This window comes from Marmota flaviventris, chromosome X (genome assembly GCF_047511675.1).
Source record: "Marmota flaviventris isolate mMarFla1 chromosome X, mMarFla1.hap1, whole genome shotgun sequence".
Taxonomy (NCBI): Eukaryota; Metazoa; Chordata; class Mammalia; order Rodentia; family Sciuridae; genus Marmota; species Marmota flaviventris.
The window spans coordinates 103,208,627-103,226,674 of NC_092518.1; the positions used below are offsets into that span (position 1 = coordinate 103,208,627).

At 43.0% G+C, this 18,048-nt stretch overlaps 1 protein-coding gene and 1 non-coding gene across 2 annotated transcripts; both read left to right on the plus strand.

Annotated features, from left to right (window-relative positions):
• Nucleotides 1-364: 364 nt before the first annotated feature.
• Trnaa-ugc (transfer RNA alanine (anticodon UGC)) lies at nucleotides 365-436 on the plus strand. Its single transcript has one exon. It is a non-coding gene; the product is annotated as a tRNA-Ala (tRNA).
• Nucleotides 437-8,472: 8,036 nt separating this feature from the next.
• LOC114084696 (rhox homeobox family member 1-like) lies at nucleotides 8,473-14,310 on the plus strand. The gene is made up of 3 exons (XM_071606085.1): nucleotides 8,473-8,882; nucleotides 11,460-11,505; nucleotides 14,194-14,310. Exons 1-3 carry the CDS (start codon nucleotides 8,473-8,475, stop codon nucleotides 14,308-14,310), a joined length of 573 nt encoding a protein of 190 aa, XP_071462186.1.
• The last annotated feature ends 3,738 nt before the right edge of the window (nucleotides 14,311-18,048 follow it).

Consider the following 18,048-nt stretch of genomic DNA (forward strand, 5'->3'; position numbering starts at 1 on the left):
ATAATATACATTCTGTGCTTGTTTGAAATTTACAATCTCACCTCACAACTACTTAAGCATACTTTTCTGTAATTCTCTGGAAAAGTCTCACTTTAGAAATGGTTTGACCTTAGCGGGGCACAGTGGCACATGCCTGTAATCCCAGTGGCAGGGGAGGCTGAGACCATAAGGGAGGATCGCAAATTCAAAGCCAGCCTTAGCCGCCCTGAGACACTAAGCAACTCAGTGAGACCCTGTGTCTAAATAAAATATGAAACAGGGCTGGGGTTGTGGATTAGTGGTTGAGCGCCCCTGAGTTCAATCCCCAGTACCCCCCACCAAAAAAGAAATGGTTTTACCTCATCAAAAAATTAAAGGTGGGCTAGGGATGTAGCTCAATTGATAGAGTGTTTGCCTTGCATGCACAAGGCCCTGGGTTCAAACCCCAGCACCACCAAAAAACAAACAAATAAAGGTGACAATAACTGTTCAGTAGTCCAAACAGATAACTTTCCCATGTTAAAAAAATAAAAATTAATGCAAAAATCTATGAGGAACAAGTTATATAAATTTTAAGTACAGGATGGCTACAGCACTGAAGTTGCATGATAGTAAGTCATTCTCCTGATCCTGATTCAAATAAAATTTCATTTACAAAAGCAGACCTCTAGCACAGACAATAAAAGAAAAATCAAGTGGACTACATCAAAAGTAAAGACAAATCAAAATACATAATCAAGAGAGTGAAAAGGCAACCACACAATGGAAGAAAATATTTGAAAATTATATATTTGGTAAGGAATTTTTCAAAACAGTTTTGATAGTTCCATATACTGGAATATTACTCAGCCTCAGATATGAGGCTAACACATGCTACAACATGGATAAACCTTAAGGACATTACACAAAAAGATATAAGGCAATCACCAAGAGACAAATACCATAGGATCTCACTTATACGAAGCACCCAGAGTGATCGAATTCATAGGATAAAAAAGTAGAATACTGGTACTGAGCCCCGATCAGGACGAGGGGGTAGGGAAAGGAAGTTGTTTAATGGATTTAGAGTTTCATTTCAGCCAGATTAAGATGTTTTGGGGGTTCTGTCCCACCACAACATGTAAATACTTAACACTGCTTAGATCCACACGTCAAAAGTGGTTTAGATAATAAATTTCATGTTTTGTGTATTTTATTACAACTTTGAAACAAAACAACAACCAACTAACTACTGATTTCCAGACTTAATTCATGTTAGTACCACATGAAAAAGTTGACCCGATTCCCACAAGGCAAACCCCACAGAGCAGAAAGGCAGGTGAAGACCCGTGCTTAAGAGGGGCAGGACAGGACGGGGGCCAGGACAGAGGAAAGTTATCCCCAAAAGAACCTGAAGTCCTGGAGAATGACCCCCTCCCAGAGCCAGTCACTTACCTGCTGACCACATCAGGATATTGAGTAACTTGGAAAACACTCTCCAGTTCCTGCACCTGCCATTGTGAGAACTTGTATTGGATTCGAGGACGCCTGCGCCGAGGCAGCGGAACCACTGGAGCCAATTCTTCCCTCTCCGCAGATTGCGCCTGTTGCTGGGGCTCCAGGCTACTGCCATGGCGGATGAGGCCTACTTCGCCTTCTTGGATCATGCCACCCTCGTGCTTCTTGTTGTCGAAGAAGCCTACATCTTCGCCAAAGTGGCCACTTCCGGCTGCTCCTGCCCTTGCGGCTTCCACTGCTACACCTTGCTGATCTTCAACATTCATATCTACCTCACACATCCCTAGGCCATAGTATGTAGGGCCACAATACTGATCTTTGCGATCCATGGCCGTCGTCGCTAAAAAAAGCCTCTAGCTTCTACAACCGCAGTGCACTCTGGGAACACAGCCGGGGCCACAGCTTGGTGTTCCTCCTCGATCTGCAGCATTGTACTGGTTTCTAGGGTTCTGAGGTAACTTAGGTCCCTTGGATGATGCTCAGGCTCCCTTCCAAAGGATTGCTATTGTCTCCCTGCTTATAACCTGTGGCTGTGAGTGGAACTTGCTTAGGCATTGCAAGTGATGAGATGTGGCCAAAAATAAGGGTCTTATAGAGAAAAAAGGTGCCAATAGGGGACGTGACAGAATGGGGGGACAAACATTCTACTTAACTGAATATTCCACCTCCTTCCCATCTAGGACCCTACAGAAGGGATAATGCTGGGTTGCAAGTTGATTTAGGGGTGGAGAAAAAGGGAGGAAGTGAGTTCCCACACTGACCACAGGACCCCTTAAGTGAACATTTGGAGAACATCTCATCCCATCCTACATAATTCCCATGGCTGGCTCAGACTAGGAGTTAATCTGACCTGATCCTCTAAGGAACAGCTTACTCTCAGTTCCATCAAGAACACTGAAAGACAAACCCTTAAGGGAAGCAGCTGCACATTGGTGTTGCAATGCTAGAACTTGCTGGGTGTTGAGGCACACTCTACAAGAAGCCCCATTAGTCCCTTGAGAATGCCCAAATACTCCACAATTTTGATACTCAATTCACATCAAGTGTGAAACCCTGCTCAAATCTGATCACATCCTAGAATGCCTATACTGAGGTCCTTCCTGTTTCCTGTTGTAATAAGGATAAATGAGTTAATATTTTTAAAAGCATTTAGAATAGTATCTTCACAGGAAGAAAAAAAGCAAAGGAGATGGAGAGAACTACTGCATTTCAGGAAAACTTATCTTGATCACAAGAGACATTAGTTTCATAAAATCTCCTTTTTCCTCTCTAAGATGCCTTTGTCTTCACAGTCTGTTGGCTTGACCCTTGAGACATAATATTTCTTAAAGCTTCTCCAAGCACATGCTTATCATTAAGGAAAGCTACAAAATGTCCTAGAAAGAAAGATCAATTCAGCTCTGAGACACTTGTGATGCTCTGGTGTTTAGTGTTCAGAACTTGGAGATCAGAACTAGATGAAGAGTGTGAAAGATAAAGAGGAGAAACTTCAGGCAGGGATGCAGGGCAGAGAGAAAAGCATATGCAGGACTGACAATGAAGACTGTCAGGACAGAACAATGGTAGTTTAGGAGTGTTGGCTTCAGAAGAGCTTTCAATTAATTTCTTCTATTCCATGAAATGAAATTATTTGAAATGGGCTTCTCAGGCAATCTGCAAATTGGGAGCTGTGGAGTGAATCTGTTTTGTAGACCTGATTTAGATGGCCAGTGTACTTTTTAATAAAATATGTTTCAGTTCATTGCTATTATTTAAGGAACTGAAGGTTTTATAAAAATGTTTTGATATTTGATCAACCTTGAAAAATGGGAAAATCCGGCAGTCCTGGCCCAGCATTCCTAGCCAGCAATACTGAGCTGGAATTGAATATTGGTTATCCCCTTTGCAAGAGGCATATTCTTCCACACTATGCCACACTCTCCACCTTGCTTGCTTCTCTCATTGATGTTACCTGCCTGGCCTTGGAAGCATTTGAATTTGCTACTCTGATCATTACAAGTGTTTAATTCCATCAAATGTCAGGCATATCAAGCAGAGAGAAAGACAAGATGAACCCCATGTTCCCATCACCCAGTTTCCACAATTACAAGATGAACCCCATGTTCCCATCACCCAGTTTCCACAATTATTCCTAGACAGCCTGGTTTTATGAACACCCAAGAAATTCTTCAACACATTTTCATCTGCCTCTGGATTTCTGGGATGCAAATCTAAACATCATCGTTTCATCAATAAATATTTCAGTGTGTATTTCTAAAAGAGCTGAATGTGTGCCTCCCAATCAGACCTCTTTTTTTTTTTAAAGAGAGAGAGAGAGAGGAGAGAATTTTTAATATTTATTTTTTTAGTTTTCGGCGGACACAACATCTTTGTTTGTATGCGGTGCTGAGGATCGAACCCTGACTGCACGCATGCCAATGGAGTGTGCTACCGCTTGAGCCACATTCCCAGCCCTCAGACCTCTTTTTGTTATGCCATACATGCCATGTCTTCTAGTGTGATAACAGGAGGGCTGTGTGTGTATGCATGAGTGAGAGTGAGTGTGTGTGTGTATGTGTGTGTTTTACTGAGTAACAGTGAAGCCAGAATTAGACAGGCAGTCAACATAGATAGGTAAATTGAGTTAGGTTGTATCAAGGAGGCCAAATTTGAGTCTGGGAAGTTGGAGACTGTCCCCTGAGGGATTGAAATGTTAATTCCTTGAGAGTCCTTCCTCCACCCTTATAAAAGAACCTGCCCTGCTCCAACCTGTTGCCAAGGTAACCTTTCTTAGTAATTGCCCCTCTCTACAGGGAGCTATAAAGTTGTTAATTAATGTGTCCCGGGCTGCACCATCCTGCCCTTCCCCCTTCAGCCCACCTGTTTCCCACCTTTTGGCCATCCCACCAAACATTCCTGGGCCTATGTGAGCATAGGCAGGAAGGAGAAAGATAAGGGGGGAAAGGCAGGAGAACAAAGGAAGCCTAGGACATATAAAAAGGGCAGAACACCTCCTTTTGGGGATACCAGTATACCAGCTATGGCCCCCTTCTCCCTCCCGGGATAAGTCTATGTTACCCCTTTTTAAATAAACTCTGCTTTATATGCTTGCCTCGGGGTGCCTATCTAATGTTCAAACTTCAACTTGCTTGGATCCTACCCCACAACTAGGTTTGGGCATGGAATGCGTTTCAAAACCCTTTCCCTATCCTGCAGGAAGCATGAAGTAAAAGCAATGAGGTAGAGGGCTGCTGCCTGTCCCCAGGCTGCCTTAGTTTCTGGCTGGCCATTCCTGTAACCATCTCTCTTAGTCCAAGGGGCCAGGAACTCTGGTACCGGAGTGACCTTCTGCTACTGCTGCCGGAGCTGCTGTTCCTTACTAATTTTTTTTTTTCTCTCTCACTAAGTTTGAGACAGTATTTTGTCCTCCTTGTCTTCTAATAAAATCACCAAGTTCAAGGGAGCCGGGGTGGGGATTGCATTTCTCTGGGAGTGAAAAGACAGAGAGCAATTAGAGCATTGGAGTCCTGGCTGGAGGAAGCCAAGTGCTGGGAAACTCACAGCAGGAGAGACAAAAAGACTTCCAGGTCGCCGGGAAAGGTAGCTTCCTGGAGTTCACTGGAGCGTGAGTCATCATCCTGGCTATAAAGTTCTTCCCTGTCCTGGTAGACTCCCAGGCTACAGTAGATGGTATCATCAGTGGCTTCAGCTGTGCTGAGGCTCCGTGCCCTCAGTGCTGTGGTCGAGCTGTGTGCCTCCGCAGACTGCGCAGAGACAGGAGGTGTACTCAGCATCCCTGTCTGATCATCTTGTGGTGACTTCTTCCAGTGTCAAGCATGCCTTGCTAAGGTGGAAAGCCAAGGTAGAAATCTTAGTCAACCAACTATTGGCTTTTATTTACAGCCTGTCCCTGGGTGTGTAAAATGCATGTATTCACAAAGACCAGGCCGTGAAATAGGCACAAAGTATGTGAGAAGGCTGTGGACAAGGTGTGGGGGTGCTACCCTGCACAATAGGGTCTCTCTGTTGCAGTGCAGATAACTGCACTCATCTTGGTCAGGAATCTGAGCTGAGAAAGGGACTTTTTTTTTTTTTTTTTGGCTGTGGGAGGAGGATATAGGAATGCCACACAGCGTCCCTTAAGCAAACTTTTACGCTGACCTTTTTTTTAAAAAATATTTTTTAGTTGTTGATGGACCTTTATTTTATTTATTGATAATGTGGTGCTGAGAATCAAACCCAGTGCCTCACACATACTATGCAAGCACTCTTACCACTCAGTCACAACCCTAGCCCTCTGCTGACTTTTAACTCAGGCAGCCTTCCATATCCAGAGGCAATAATCCACCAAAGGTAAGTAATTAAGTGGAAATCACTTGTTAGCTGGCAGCTTGCTTTCAGTGTTTGCGGTGATGCTCAAATCAGAGCCCTCCACACAGTCGGGAGCTCTGGGAGTAGAATCTTAGGGCTGGGTTTGCCCAGCAGTTATAGGGATCTCAGATGTCCTGTGAAAGAAAGTCAAAGAACCTCTTGAGGAGTACAAACCAAGTACTCCAGGTTTGTAACAAGGAATTCAACACCTCATGGTGCAAGTGTAGACCCCTGCCCAGAGCTTAGTGCATGGAGAATGCTCACGCTGCCCACGCTCTGGGTGCACCTGCATTCTGTGCTGTGCTTCACCCACGCACTTCTGGTTGCAGGTCCTCTACATTACCTCAGGTGTTCCCTGTGCTGGGCTTCTGCTGTGGACCAGGGTGAGATTCCACCCTTCCCCTGCCTCCTTCTCCTCCCACCTGCCCTTTCTTTCTCTAGAAATATTGACCTGATTTCTTGTTGAGAAATAATCCAATTTGATTGCCAAATAACAGAGCACCAGGACAGATGGAGGGCGTTGTGGCTCTTCTTTTAAACCATGATTTGTGGATGTTCTGGGAGGTGTATGTGTCCCGAATATTGAAAATGACTTCTAATAATGGGCTCTATTCTCATATCATACTTTGATATTGATTTCTCCTGTCTTCCCCTTCATAACCACCTTTATCTTCAGCACCATTTTAGGAAATAAAATAAACCATTTTGAGGAGCGCTAAAATATCATGGGGCTAGGGACCTCACCTCCTCTTCCTCATGCATAAGTGGCCCCTGCCTCATGTTTCTGCAGTCTGGCTAAGAAATCTGCTTACAAAAAACTGGTGACTGACCAGTTCACACCCCAAAAGAGGTCAAGGGCTGGCAGTCCCACAGCCTCTCTGACTGTCATGCAGGTGCCTCCTCCTGAGTCTGGTTCTTGCTGGATTCTGCCTCCTCCCACTGACTTAGCTGCTCAGTCCATGATCCATTTGCAGCTTTGGATCAGTTGTGACATGAAAGACCTCCAGGGGTTGTAATAATGGTAGACTGGCTGGGACATGTGTGACAGCTCAGTGTTCCCTCACATCTCAGACCTGCATGGTGCACTCTGGAGTTATCTAACCTTCAGTCACCCTCAGGTGCCTTAGCTGTGTATTACCTTTGTGTCAACCAGGCATGCTAGAATTCACCAGAATGTTTAAATTGAATCATAATGTATATTTGAAATGTGAATCACCCTTTCAGTGTGTTAATTACCCAATGGATGTCCATCCTAGGCAAAATTTGCTGCAAATCACATTCTGACATAGAGGTAAATGAGCAGGCCCTGTATGCCCTGTATCCAGACTGGTGATATATCAATCCTGCTTCACTCAGTACTTGCTGCCTGGCTAATCTGGTGAGTATCCTATTCTAACTTTGCTTGAGTTTGATTTTTTTTTGGGGGGGAGGTACTGGGCATTGTATTCAGGGGTGCTCTACCACTGAGCTACAACAACAGGCCCAATTTTTTTTTTTTGGGGGGAAATCCTGGGGATTGAACCCAAGGACAGTTTACCACTCAGCTACATTCCCTGTGCTTTTTAATTTTTTACTTTAAGACAGGGTCTTGCTAAACTGCTGAGGTTGGCCTTGAACTTGGGATCCTGCTGCCTAAGCCACCCAAGCCACAGGTATTGTGCTAAGTATTTTCTGAATATTAACTAATATATCTTTACCACAACATGATCCTGCATAAGCAATCCAGTGTAAGCAACACCAGGCAGCGGTACCAGAGATCGAACCCAGGGACACTTAAGCACCCAACCACATTCCTAGCACTTATTTTTTAATTTATATTTTGAGTCAGGGTCTCACTAAGTGGCTTAGGTCCTCACTGAGTTGCCAAGGCTGGCTTTGAACCCACCATCCTCCCGAGCTCCTCAGATTCCAGGCATGCAGCACCACACCCGGGTCAGCCTGATAATTCTTGAATGTGACCAGCACTACTCAAAGTTTTACACCTGGACTCTGTCATAGATTCGATACTGAAAATGGGCAGCATTTAGACTTCCTGAAGGGACTCAAAGGGTTTCCCACAGAGTGTGCCTCTTGACCCAGAATGCTTTGCAAACCAGGCCCAAGATGCCGCTGCAGCATTTCTGGGAGCTTGGCTTTGCTGCAGTTTCCCTGTGGGAACTCTGAGCAAGCCACCCGCTAGCGGGTCAGGTCAAGTGAATTCCTGTCTCGTGCCGCATGGTGAATTACAGATGGCACCGTGGTCCTGAGGTATTCTCCTGATGTTCACACAGGGGGACCTGTGGTTAGAATGAGCTCTCATCCTCTACAAAGTCCCTTCTGGAAGGCCATTTGTAGTTCATTTGTGGTTAGTCATCTAAGAGGCCAATCAGGCCCCCATTCTGCACAAGCCCCAGGTTGGCACAATTCTCCACACAGCCTTTCTTTGTGGTCCCGCCCCATTACTTCGCGCCTAACTAGCTCCGCCCATCACAACTGGCGGCAAACATACAGCCAATAGCAATCCTCAAAAGAGTAGCGCGTGCGCGTTGAACGTGCCGTAAACCCGTGGCCAATACAAATCTCTAGGACTAGCTCCACCCTGAGTCACGGCTCTTTGCCAGCCAAACCACTCTTGGGGGCGCCACGCGGTGTCTGGGCTTCACAGTCATGGCACACTGGTGCCAGTATTGCGATCCCAACTACTATGGTCTGGGGATGTATGATATAGAGATAGCAGCTGAAGCAGAGGAAGGGATAGCAGCCGCAGCCGCAGAAGAAGAAGCTGCAGGTGGCCACTTCCGTGAAGGAGCTATAGGCCTCATGGAAGACGTGATTCAAGAGGGTAACCTCAACCTCGAGGGCGCTGTGAACCAGGCAGATGAGGTTGACCAGGAGGCCGATGGTAATAACCAGGGGCTTGAGCAGGAGCAACAGCCTGGGCAGCATGCAAATGTGGCTGCTGCGGGTCCACACCCCCGTCGCAGGCGTTCACTAATCCAATACAAGTTCTCGCAGTCACAGGTGCAGGAACTAGAGAATGTTTTCCAAGAAACTCAATACCCTGATATGGCCACCAGGTAGGTGACTGGCTTGGGAGACTCTCAAGTCTCCAGGGGTTCAGGTTCTTTTGGGGTTGCTTTTCTCTGTCCTGGCCCACTTCCTGACCAGCCTGTCTTGAGCAGGTCTTCACCTGCCCTTCTGGTCTGTGGGGGTTGCCTAGTGGGAACCAGGTCAACGTTTTATTGTAGTATTAACATGAATTAAGTCTGGAAATTGGTTGGTGGCTGCTCATTTTGTTTTTTCTTTTCAAATTGGACAAAATACAAAAACAAATTTAGCATCTAAACCACTTTTGAAGTTGGCCTTCAGCAGCCTTAAGTATTTGCACATTGTTATGGGACAGAACTCCAGAAACATCCAAATGTGGACAAAATGAAACTCTGTACCGTTAAACACCTCCCCTCCCCAGCACCCTGTAACTACCATTCTTTTTTATTCTATGAATTTGATTCCTCTGGGCACCTCATATAAGTGAAATCATGTAGCATTTGTCTCTTAGTGATTGCCTTATATCTTTTTGTATAATGTCCTTAAGGTTTAATCATGTTGTAGCATGTGTTGGAATTTCCTTCCTTTTTAAGGCTGAGTAATATTCCATTATATGGATGTATTCTTATTTTCCTTTTTTTTTTTTTTTTTGGTACCAGGGATTGAACCTAGGGGTACTTAGCTGCTGAGCCATATATCCTCTCCTTTTTATTTATTTTGAGACTGGGTCTCAATAGATTACTTATAGCCTCACTTAGTTGCTAAGGGTATCTTTGAACTCACAATTCTCCTGCCTCAGTTTACTGAGCCACTAACATTACAGGTGTGCACCACTAGGCCCAGCTTATATTCCATTTGTTTAAGCGTTCATGTGGAGAAATAAATGGGGTGCTTTTGCACATGGCTCTTTTGAATAGGGCTGCTGTGAACGTAGGTGGACAAATGTCTCAAGTCCACATTTTCATTTCTTTGGGGTGTATACCAAGAAACGTTTTTTCTAGATCCCAATTAAAATTCTGTGTTTAATGTTTTTATACTTTTATGTATATATCATAATGATACATAATAGTTTGCTTTTGACATAATCATACATGCATGAAATTTAATTTGCTTCATTTAAATTCCCAGTGCCCTCTTTTTAGCACCCCTGTTCCCTCCCTCTGTTAATGATTTTTTTAAAAAACAATTTTTTTGTAGCTTTTCTTTATTTATTTTTATGCAGTGCTAAGGATTGTACCCAGTGCCTCACACATGCTAGACAAGCGCTTTGCCACTGTTACAACCCCAGCCCCTATGTTAATGTTTTTGAGTATTTTTTAATCTTTTATTTTTTTATGAGGTACTGAGGATCAAACACAGTGCCTCATGCATGCTAGGCGGTGAGCACTCCACCACTGAGCCACAACCCTAGCCCTTTATGTTAATGTTTTCCGGAACCACCAGACTCCTTTTTCATAGTCACTTCATAATTTGACATTTCCACCAACAGTCCATGAGATTTCCAATTTCTTTGCAGGTCCTCACCAACTGAAGTTATTTTCTGTTTTTTTTTTTTTCTTTTTAATATTGTTTTAGTTGTAGATGGACACAATATCTTTATTTTTATTTGTTTTCATGTGGTGCTGAGGATTAAGCCTAGTACCTCACACTTTCAAATAAAGTGCTCTACCACTGAGCCACAACTCCAGCTCTTTCTGGGTTTTGATATTAGGCATCCTAATTAATGTGAGATAATATCACTGTGGTTTTGATTTGTGTTTTCCTAGTGATTGGTGGTATTGAGCATCTTTTCATGGGCTTCATGGTCATTTACATATCTTCTTTGGAGAAATACTTCAGTAAACCCTTTACCCATTTTTAAATCTGGGAGGGGTTTTTTGATTATGGAACTATCACCTGTTTCTAAAAGTTACCCTCATCAGATATTATAGTTTGCAAATATTTTCTTCCATTCTGTGGTTGCCTTTTCACTCTCTTGGTTGTGTCGTTTGATTCACAGCCAATTTTATTTTTTTACATAGTCCACTTTATCTATGTGTCTTTTGTTGGCTGTTTGGTGGCCTGCTTTTATAAATGAAGTCTTTTTTTAATATCTTTATTTTATCTTTATGTGGTGTTGAGGATCGAACCCAGTGCCTGGCGCATGCCAGGTGAGTGTGCTACCACTTGAGCCATATCCCCAGCCCATAAATGAAGTCTTATTGAAATAAGGATTAGGAGAATAAAGTCCTGTCATGCAGCTGCATTCCTATAGCATTCTTGTATAGATAATTTGTATAACATGTTTATTATAGATTTTGTAGTCACTTTTATTCTTTAACACAGTGGGTTAAAATTATGTGACTTGACCACCGAGCTTTTAGTGTCACCTTAAATTTTGTGATGAGGTAAACCCATTTCTTTTCTTTCTTTCTTTTTTTTTAGGTGTAGAGGAACACAATACCTTTATTTTATTTTAGGTGATGCTGAGGATCAAACCCAGTGCCTCACACATGCTAGGCAAGCACTCTACCACTGAGCCACAACACTAGCCAAAGATTATAATGCACATATTGTATTTTATCCACAACACTGAATACCGAACATCTATTGTTTTCTCTCTACAGAAGAGAACTTGCAAGATGCATGAATGTGAGTGAAGCCAGAGTGCAGGTCAGTAAATCTGAGAAAAGCAATTTGTGAGGGCAGTCATTCTAAAACCTGCTTCATGATGTGCACAGCTCTGACCTAGACATTTTTGTTAATTTTTAAAATATTTTTATTAGTGCATTATAATTATATGAGTAGGATTCATTTTGACATAACCAAACATGCAGATATTTTAAGTTGGTGTTATTTTAATTGTCTTTTGAAGTAGACTAATTTTGAAACTTTGGAGTTTGGATGAAAAATAGAATGATAAATGTGATCTTGTAGTAATTTCCCATTACCACAGGGAATGTTATTTCCTAATGGACAAAAAATTAAACCAAAAAACTACTTCTGCATTTCTGAGTACAAAATTAAATATATAAACTTTAAAAATATATAATTACATATATAATAATATGTATAGGTATATATTTTAAAATAAAGTTCAGCTTTAACCCCAGGTATCTGTAAGATAGCATTTCTGTGAAGAGTAAGAATGGGCCTGGTCTGACCTTAGAAGTACTCAAATTTATGGTGAAAGGTCTAGAATTAAGAGAGGGAGGGAAGAGAATTAAGAGACTTATAGTAAATTATTTGAACCAAGTATAAGCACTGAGTTTGCTGAATGGATGTATAAATGCTGTGGTGAGAGTAATTCATTGAAAGCACACACTCTGTAAGAAGCATAGGTTAAGCTGAAACTGATGTGGGAAGCTACCTGAAAAGCAAAAGTGCCTAGTCCTCCTACTTGTGTTTGTACATATCGTTAAAGTAACAGAAAGTGGCAGCCCTCAATTTTAATTTTCTTGTATACTGTGACATATCTACCTAAAAACATTGCCAAAATGGTAATATTATGGTTACAAGAGGGCAAAGGTTTGCAAAAGTTGGGAAATTTGTCCAAAGAATGATCCAACAGGGGCTGAGTTTGTAGCTCAGTGGTAGAGCACTTGGCTCGCATATGGAAGGCACTGGGTTCGATCCTCAGCACCACATAAAAATAAAATAAAGGTATCATGTCCATTTACAACTAAAAAAATATTTTAAAAAGAGTGACCCAACAAAAAGAATACTGAATTAATTTCACTTTATGTTTATGTAGACTTGAGGGATGGGACCTTTTGGATCCCACTCAGCCTGAGCTTCCTTACACATACCTTCTTTAAATTATATATTCATGTAGCTGAAGGAGGTGTGAGGGCAGGGAGGCCATTTGTGTCATTTACATTTACAGTGGAAGAACTTACCAAAGAACTAAATACAATGGAAAACTCATCAAGTAGGAGGCTGAGAGGATAATGACACCTGACAGAATGTTTTCCTTTTGCATTTTAATATTTGCAATTATGATTGCAGCTTTTTGCCTTAGGAATGAGGGACAGCTCTTGCATATCTTGGTTGAACAGTGGGGCCTAGGGTGCCCCTTCATGCTGAGCAATAGCACCACTATCCAGGATCTGGGAACTGTAGCTGAAACTGTGAGCTGACTTTGTCCTGTCTCCAGAGAGGTTTGGAGGCTGTGGCAGGTTGCTGGGGCAAGACTGACATTGGCTTGTGTTGCTCTCAAGTCCCTTAACCTTGTCAAAGCAGTGTCTTGTCCTCCCTTTCAGATACTCTTTCAGTTCTCAAAAGGTTTCAGAGGTAAATGATCCAGGGGCCACCCTGAAGGGAACCCTCTGCCAAAGGTCTCACACACCCCTTCCTATTGAATATTGACTTCACACTGAGGATGGGTTTTTCAACAGGGAGGGGTATTCCAACATCCCCACAAACAGAGTGAAACTATCCCTAGTGAGGAAACAGGAGGCAGCTGCATGGCCCATGGACAACTGTCAGGATACAGACTGTGCTTTATCAGTAGTTAGCAGGTGCAGGGTTAGCATGAGGGACCAGGAGCCACTCACAAGATAGACCTGCATCCAAACCTGCAAGAAACCAGTAGAGAACATTAGAATTGGAAGGAGGAAAATAACGAATTCAGCCTCTTCCAGAGCAGGGCACATAGTTGGTGCTCACTAAGGATGAGCTGAAGGAGTGGGTAGGATGTTTAGTCTCCTGAGGTGGTTTTGTTTGTGGTGCCAGGGGTGGAACCCAGGTCCTCCTGCACTCTAGGCAAGTGCCCCCCTCCTGAGCTACAGCCAGGCCCCCTGAGGTATTTGAGCAATAAGAAAATAGCTTCTGGTGGGCTAGGGTTGTAGATCAGTGGTAGAGTTCTTGCCTAGCATGTGTGAGGAACTGGGTTCAATTCTCCGCACTACATAAAAATAAATAAAGGTATTGTGTCCATCTACAACTAAAAATTATTTTTTTAAAAAAGAAAGAAAATAGCTTCTTTTTTAAAATATTTATTTTTTAATTGCAGTTGGGCACAATATCTTTGCTTCATTTATTTATTTTTATGTTGTGCCGAGGATGGAACCCAGGGCCTCACGTGTGCTAGGTGAGCACTGTACCACTGAGCCACAACCCCAGCACCGTAAATAGCTTATGGTGACAGGGTATCACTCAGTGATATCCTTCCTTGCCTAGGAGGTGTGAGGCCTGGAGTTCCATTACCAGTACTGCAAAATTCCAAAGCACCAGAAACAAAAAAGCTTCTGCTGTGCAATTTAAAAATCCAAGTGGCCTATAGGGCTGCATGATGTGTTTTTTACCATTATGACATTAACTTCAAGATATTAAAATAGTACCTGTTTCCCTCTGATACAGGTTTGGTTTAAGAATAAGAGAGCCAAATTCAGGAAACAACTGAGGGAGTCATTGCTGAGAAATGCACCTCCTCCTACCCAGGAACACCTTGAACTCCAGGTGTTGGAGGGGCCTTAGACTGCCCTCCTTTTTCAGGAACCAGATTGTTGATGTATTTATCTGTTGTCACTGACATATGTGCTACTGTTGATGCCCACAATGCACTTATTTCCTGAGCACATAATATTGGCAATAAAAAAGTGAATTATCAATATATTTGTTATATATGGAAAATGTGATGTAAATTTTTCCAAGAGGGACATTTCAACATAATAACAAGAAGCTCTGCTTTCATAGGTGACATGCCTGGGTCACCATCAGTAGGCCCTGCACTTCACCTTTTCCTAAGTTTCATGGGGGTCCACACTGACCCATACATTCATCTATGTTCCCTCCCCCATCATGCCATTGTCACCCCTACTCTGCCCTTTGGGACCTCTACATGTGCAAGGAGAGGCAGGCCAAGTCTCTAGCAAGAGAACAGTGTGTCTTCACCGAGGGCCAAGTTCTAGCCATGCTGACGAGTTCACTGTGAATCCTGGCCTGAGAAATTCCCTAAAGGGCAACTCACAGGATTTATGGGAAGGTGGCAACTGAACATTCATGTTGTTAGCTCCAAACTGTTCCCTGCCCTCCATTTTTGTGGTGCACATGGCCACTAGCAGCTATTGCCCAGATGTCCTGCTGCTTCCAAAGAAACAGCAATACCATCAAAGCCAAAGTGTTGAATAAACTCTTAGGAAAGTAGGGTGATAGCTGGAAAGCCTTCATTATGCCAAGTAGATACAAAAGACTCCCCTGGAAGGACATTATTTTTTAACTATTTTTTCCTAACTATTTACTAGTAAGTAGACATAATAGAGGAGACTCCTTATGCATATCTGTATATGCACATAACATAATTGATCAGTTTCCTTCCATAGAACCTTCCCTTTCCCTTCACTCCTCCTGAACCTTCATCAAATAACTCTATTCTACCCCCACTTCTATTATTATTAGTTCAAAAGTGCATTTTAACTATATGTGCATTTACATACATAACATGTGCATTACATACATAACTATATGTACATTTTAAATATAAATGTAAATATATTTAACATATTTGATTATATTTAAATATATATTCATATATATATATATATGAACGAGAATGATTCATTGTGGAATATTCCAGTGTGGACATTGCATCATTTGTGAGATTTTTTTCCCCCATTGGGAACTACATTTAGTAGTATTTCACAAACAAAGGGACACTGTTCTCAAGTTCTGAGGTTTCCCTTTCCCAGACCCCCTGAGGTACTGAAGAGGGCTTCCCCACATTCAGCAGTAGTCAGGAGGACAGGAGGCAAATGGCCTATTTCCCAGCACCTGGTGGGGCCTGGTGCACAGTTGAGCCCTCAGATTCTTCCTCCAAGCTGGGAGTTGGGATCTGCAGCTTCGACTATTTCTTCTTCCTTTTGCATACACCTGAGTGTGGGCACACAAACACATGTAGGGTCTTTAGCGACAGAACATCCTGGAATAGTCACCCCACCCCATTTGTCCCTAGTTTCCTTTGGTCATCAGAACATACCTGCAAGTTTCCCTCACGTTTCCACCAGCCACCAGGCCCAGCTGTGAAGCTGCTTCCAGATAGAAAACAAGAAACACCTGTGGATTTATGGGAGGGTCTTGCCAACTGAAATTCCAGTAGCCCAACAGGGGTCTGGAGAATATCCCATACATACAGTGGCCTAATGTCAAACTGCATCCCATATGAACTGTAGCAAATACATCATTAGAGAATCAAGCATGTCAAACTGGTGTTTGACAGGACCCACAAAGGCAGCCCCCTCAGTAGAGTGTCACAGTATGCAAATGTGTATTGCCTCAAGAGTCCTCAGAAGGAAAATTAATGTTTAAGTACCTAGTTCAGGTCCATCAAAAACAGATTCCAAAAGAAAACTTGTAATCACTCCTCTTGAAATCTCCTAAGCAGTTATTGACACAATTGGAAACAGCTTATAAAATCCACCCAGCACAGATGATCCTAAATTCCTGTACATTCTACATTCCTGTGCATACCTGCCTCTGGTGCTCTAGGTGGCAGTCAAGCCCCTGCCGATGCCACTGCAGGTCACAGTTGGGACAGAGGGACAGTGAGTAGAAGTTGAGTGCCTCTTTGGAACCCTATAACCCTCAAACGACTCAGTTACTGAAAAGAAGAGCTCAGTAGAGTCACTCAGAAGTGACATTGACCCCTTTTGGGGGACTGGAATACTTCAGTAACTGCCCTCTACAGACAGACCCCACAGACTGCCTGACCTCTTGGTGAACCTGGCTTCTCCTCACACCCCATTCCAGAATCCCAAGTTGCTCCCTGGAAGGCAAAAGAAGCATCCTGTGCTGGGCATGGTGGTGCATGCCTGTAATCCAGTGGCTTAGGAGGCTTAGGCAGGAGGATCTCAAGTTCAAATCCAGCCTCAGGAACTTTTCAAGGCCCTAACAATTTATTGAGACCCTGTCTCAAAAGGAGAGAAAAACATGAAAAACAAAATGAACTGGGAGTTGAGGTTAAGTGGTGAAGCAACCCTGGTATCAACCATGCATGTATACTCCACTCTCTACCCCCCGCCCCTCCCACCTTCTCCTCCAGCCCCCTTCCCTGCCTCCTCCTGTCACCTCCCCTGCCCCCCTCCTCACCTTCACCCCTCCCCACCTCCTCCCCCCTGACCTTCTCCCCCCTCCTCTCCCCTGGCCTTCTCCCCCTCCTACCCCCGCCCCCTCCCCCACTATATATATATATATATATATATATATATATATATATATATATATATATCATCTTGCCACTTGGAGGGAGAGGAGAGTAGGGGCCAGGTAGAGAGCCGGTGGGGAGGGCCTCCCAGAAAGGGAGACCCATGCCCACCATTGACGGGGCAACAGACCAACCGTGATCGTAACTGTGGCTTTTTGAGAAAGTGAAATTTTAGCTGCCACTAATGTCAGGCAATAGAAATTTCATGGATAACTTTCTTGTTAGACAGCTCCCCAAGTTTCCATCCCCTTCTCTCACTCAGCTCTTTGTCTCTTCAACAATAATTTTCCATAGCCAACATGTGCTCTAGTCTCTTCACTTAACCATATTTCAGAAATATTGTGTGTCATTTCATCATTTTCTTTTTTTAAAATACCTTTATTCTATTTATTCATTTGTATGTGGTACTGAGGATCGAACCCAGGGCCTCACATGTGCTAGGCAAGCACTCTACTGCTGAGCTATATAGCCCCAGCCCCATCATTTTCTTCATAGTCAAAAATATATCCATTCATGTTGTTCATATGCATAGAGTTGTTTCCTGGTACCACTGGAATGAAAGAAAGAACATCTGCATATGTATGGGTTTTTTTCCTTTAAATCTTCTGAGGCTAAGGTTCCAGACTGAAACACATATGTTCTTGTTGCATATTGTCATGAGAGGCTGTGTCTGGTTTTAGTTAAGAATGTGTGAGTTTATCTGGGCATGGTAGTGCACACCTGTAATCCTAGTGACTCAGGAGTCTGAGGCAGGAGAATGGCAAGTTTGAGGCCTGCCTCAGCAACTTGGTGGGACCATCTCAAAACTGAAAAATATATAAAGTGCTGTGGATGTAGCTCATTGGTGAAACTCTCCTCGGCTTTATTCCCAGTACCAAAAAACAATTATTTTTCTGGGAGTATAAGGAATATTTTATATATGTATATAAGTATTTATTTTTCAGCCAATTAGCATAGAGTTTCTTTAAGGAATATCATACATTAATGTGAAAATACCGTTTAGAAATAGGAAAATT

Bases quoted from the DNA above. Each gene is read 5' to 3' on its own strand.
- LOC114084696 (XM_071606085.1), top strand. From the start codon at position 8,473: ATGGCACACTGGTGCCAGTATTGCGATCCCAACTACTATGGTCTGGGG. The intron at 8,883-11,459 runs GTAGGTGACTGG...TTCTCTCTACAG, and splicing joins TACCCTGATATGGCCACCAG to AAGAGAACTTGCAAGATGCA. The intron at 11,506-14,193 runs GTCAGTAAATCT...CCTCTGATACAG, and splicing joins TGAGTGAAGCCAGAGTGCAG to GTTTGGTTTAAGAATAAGAG.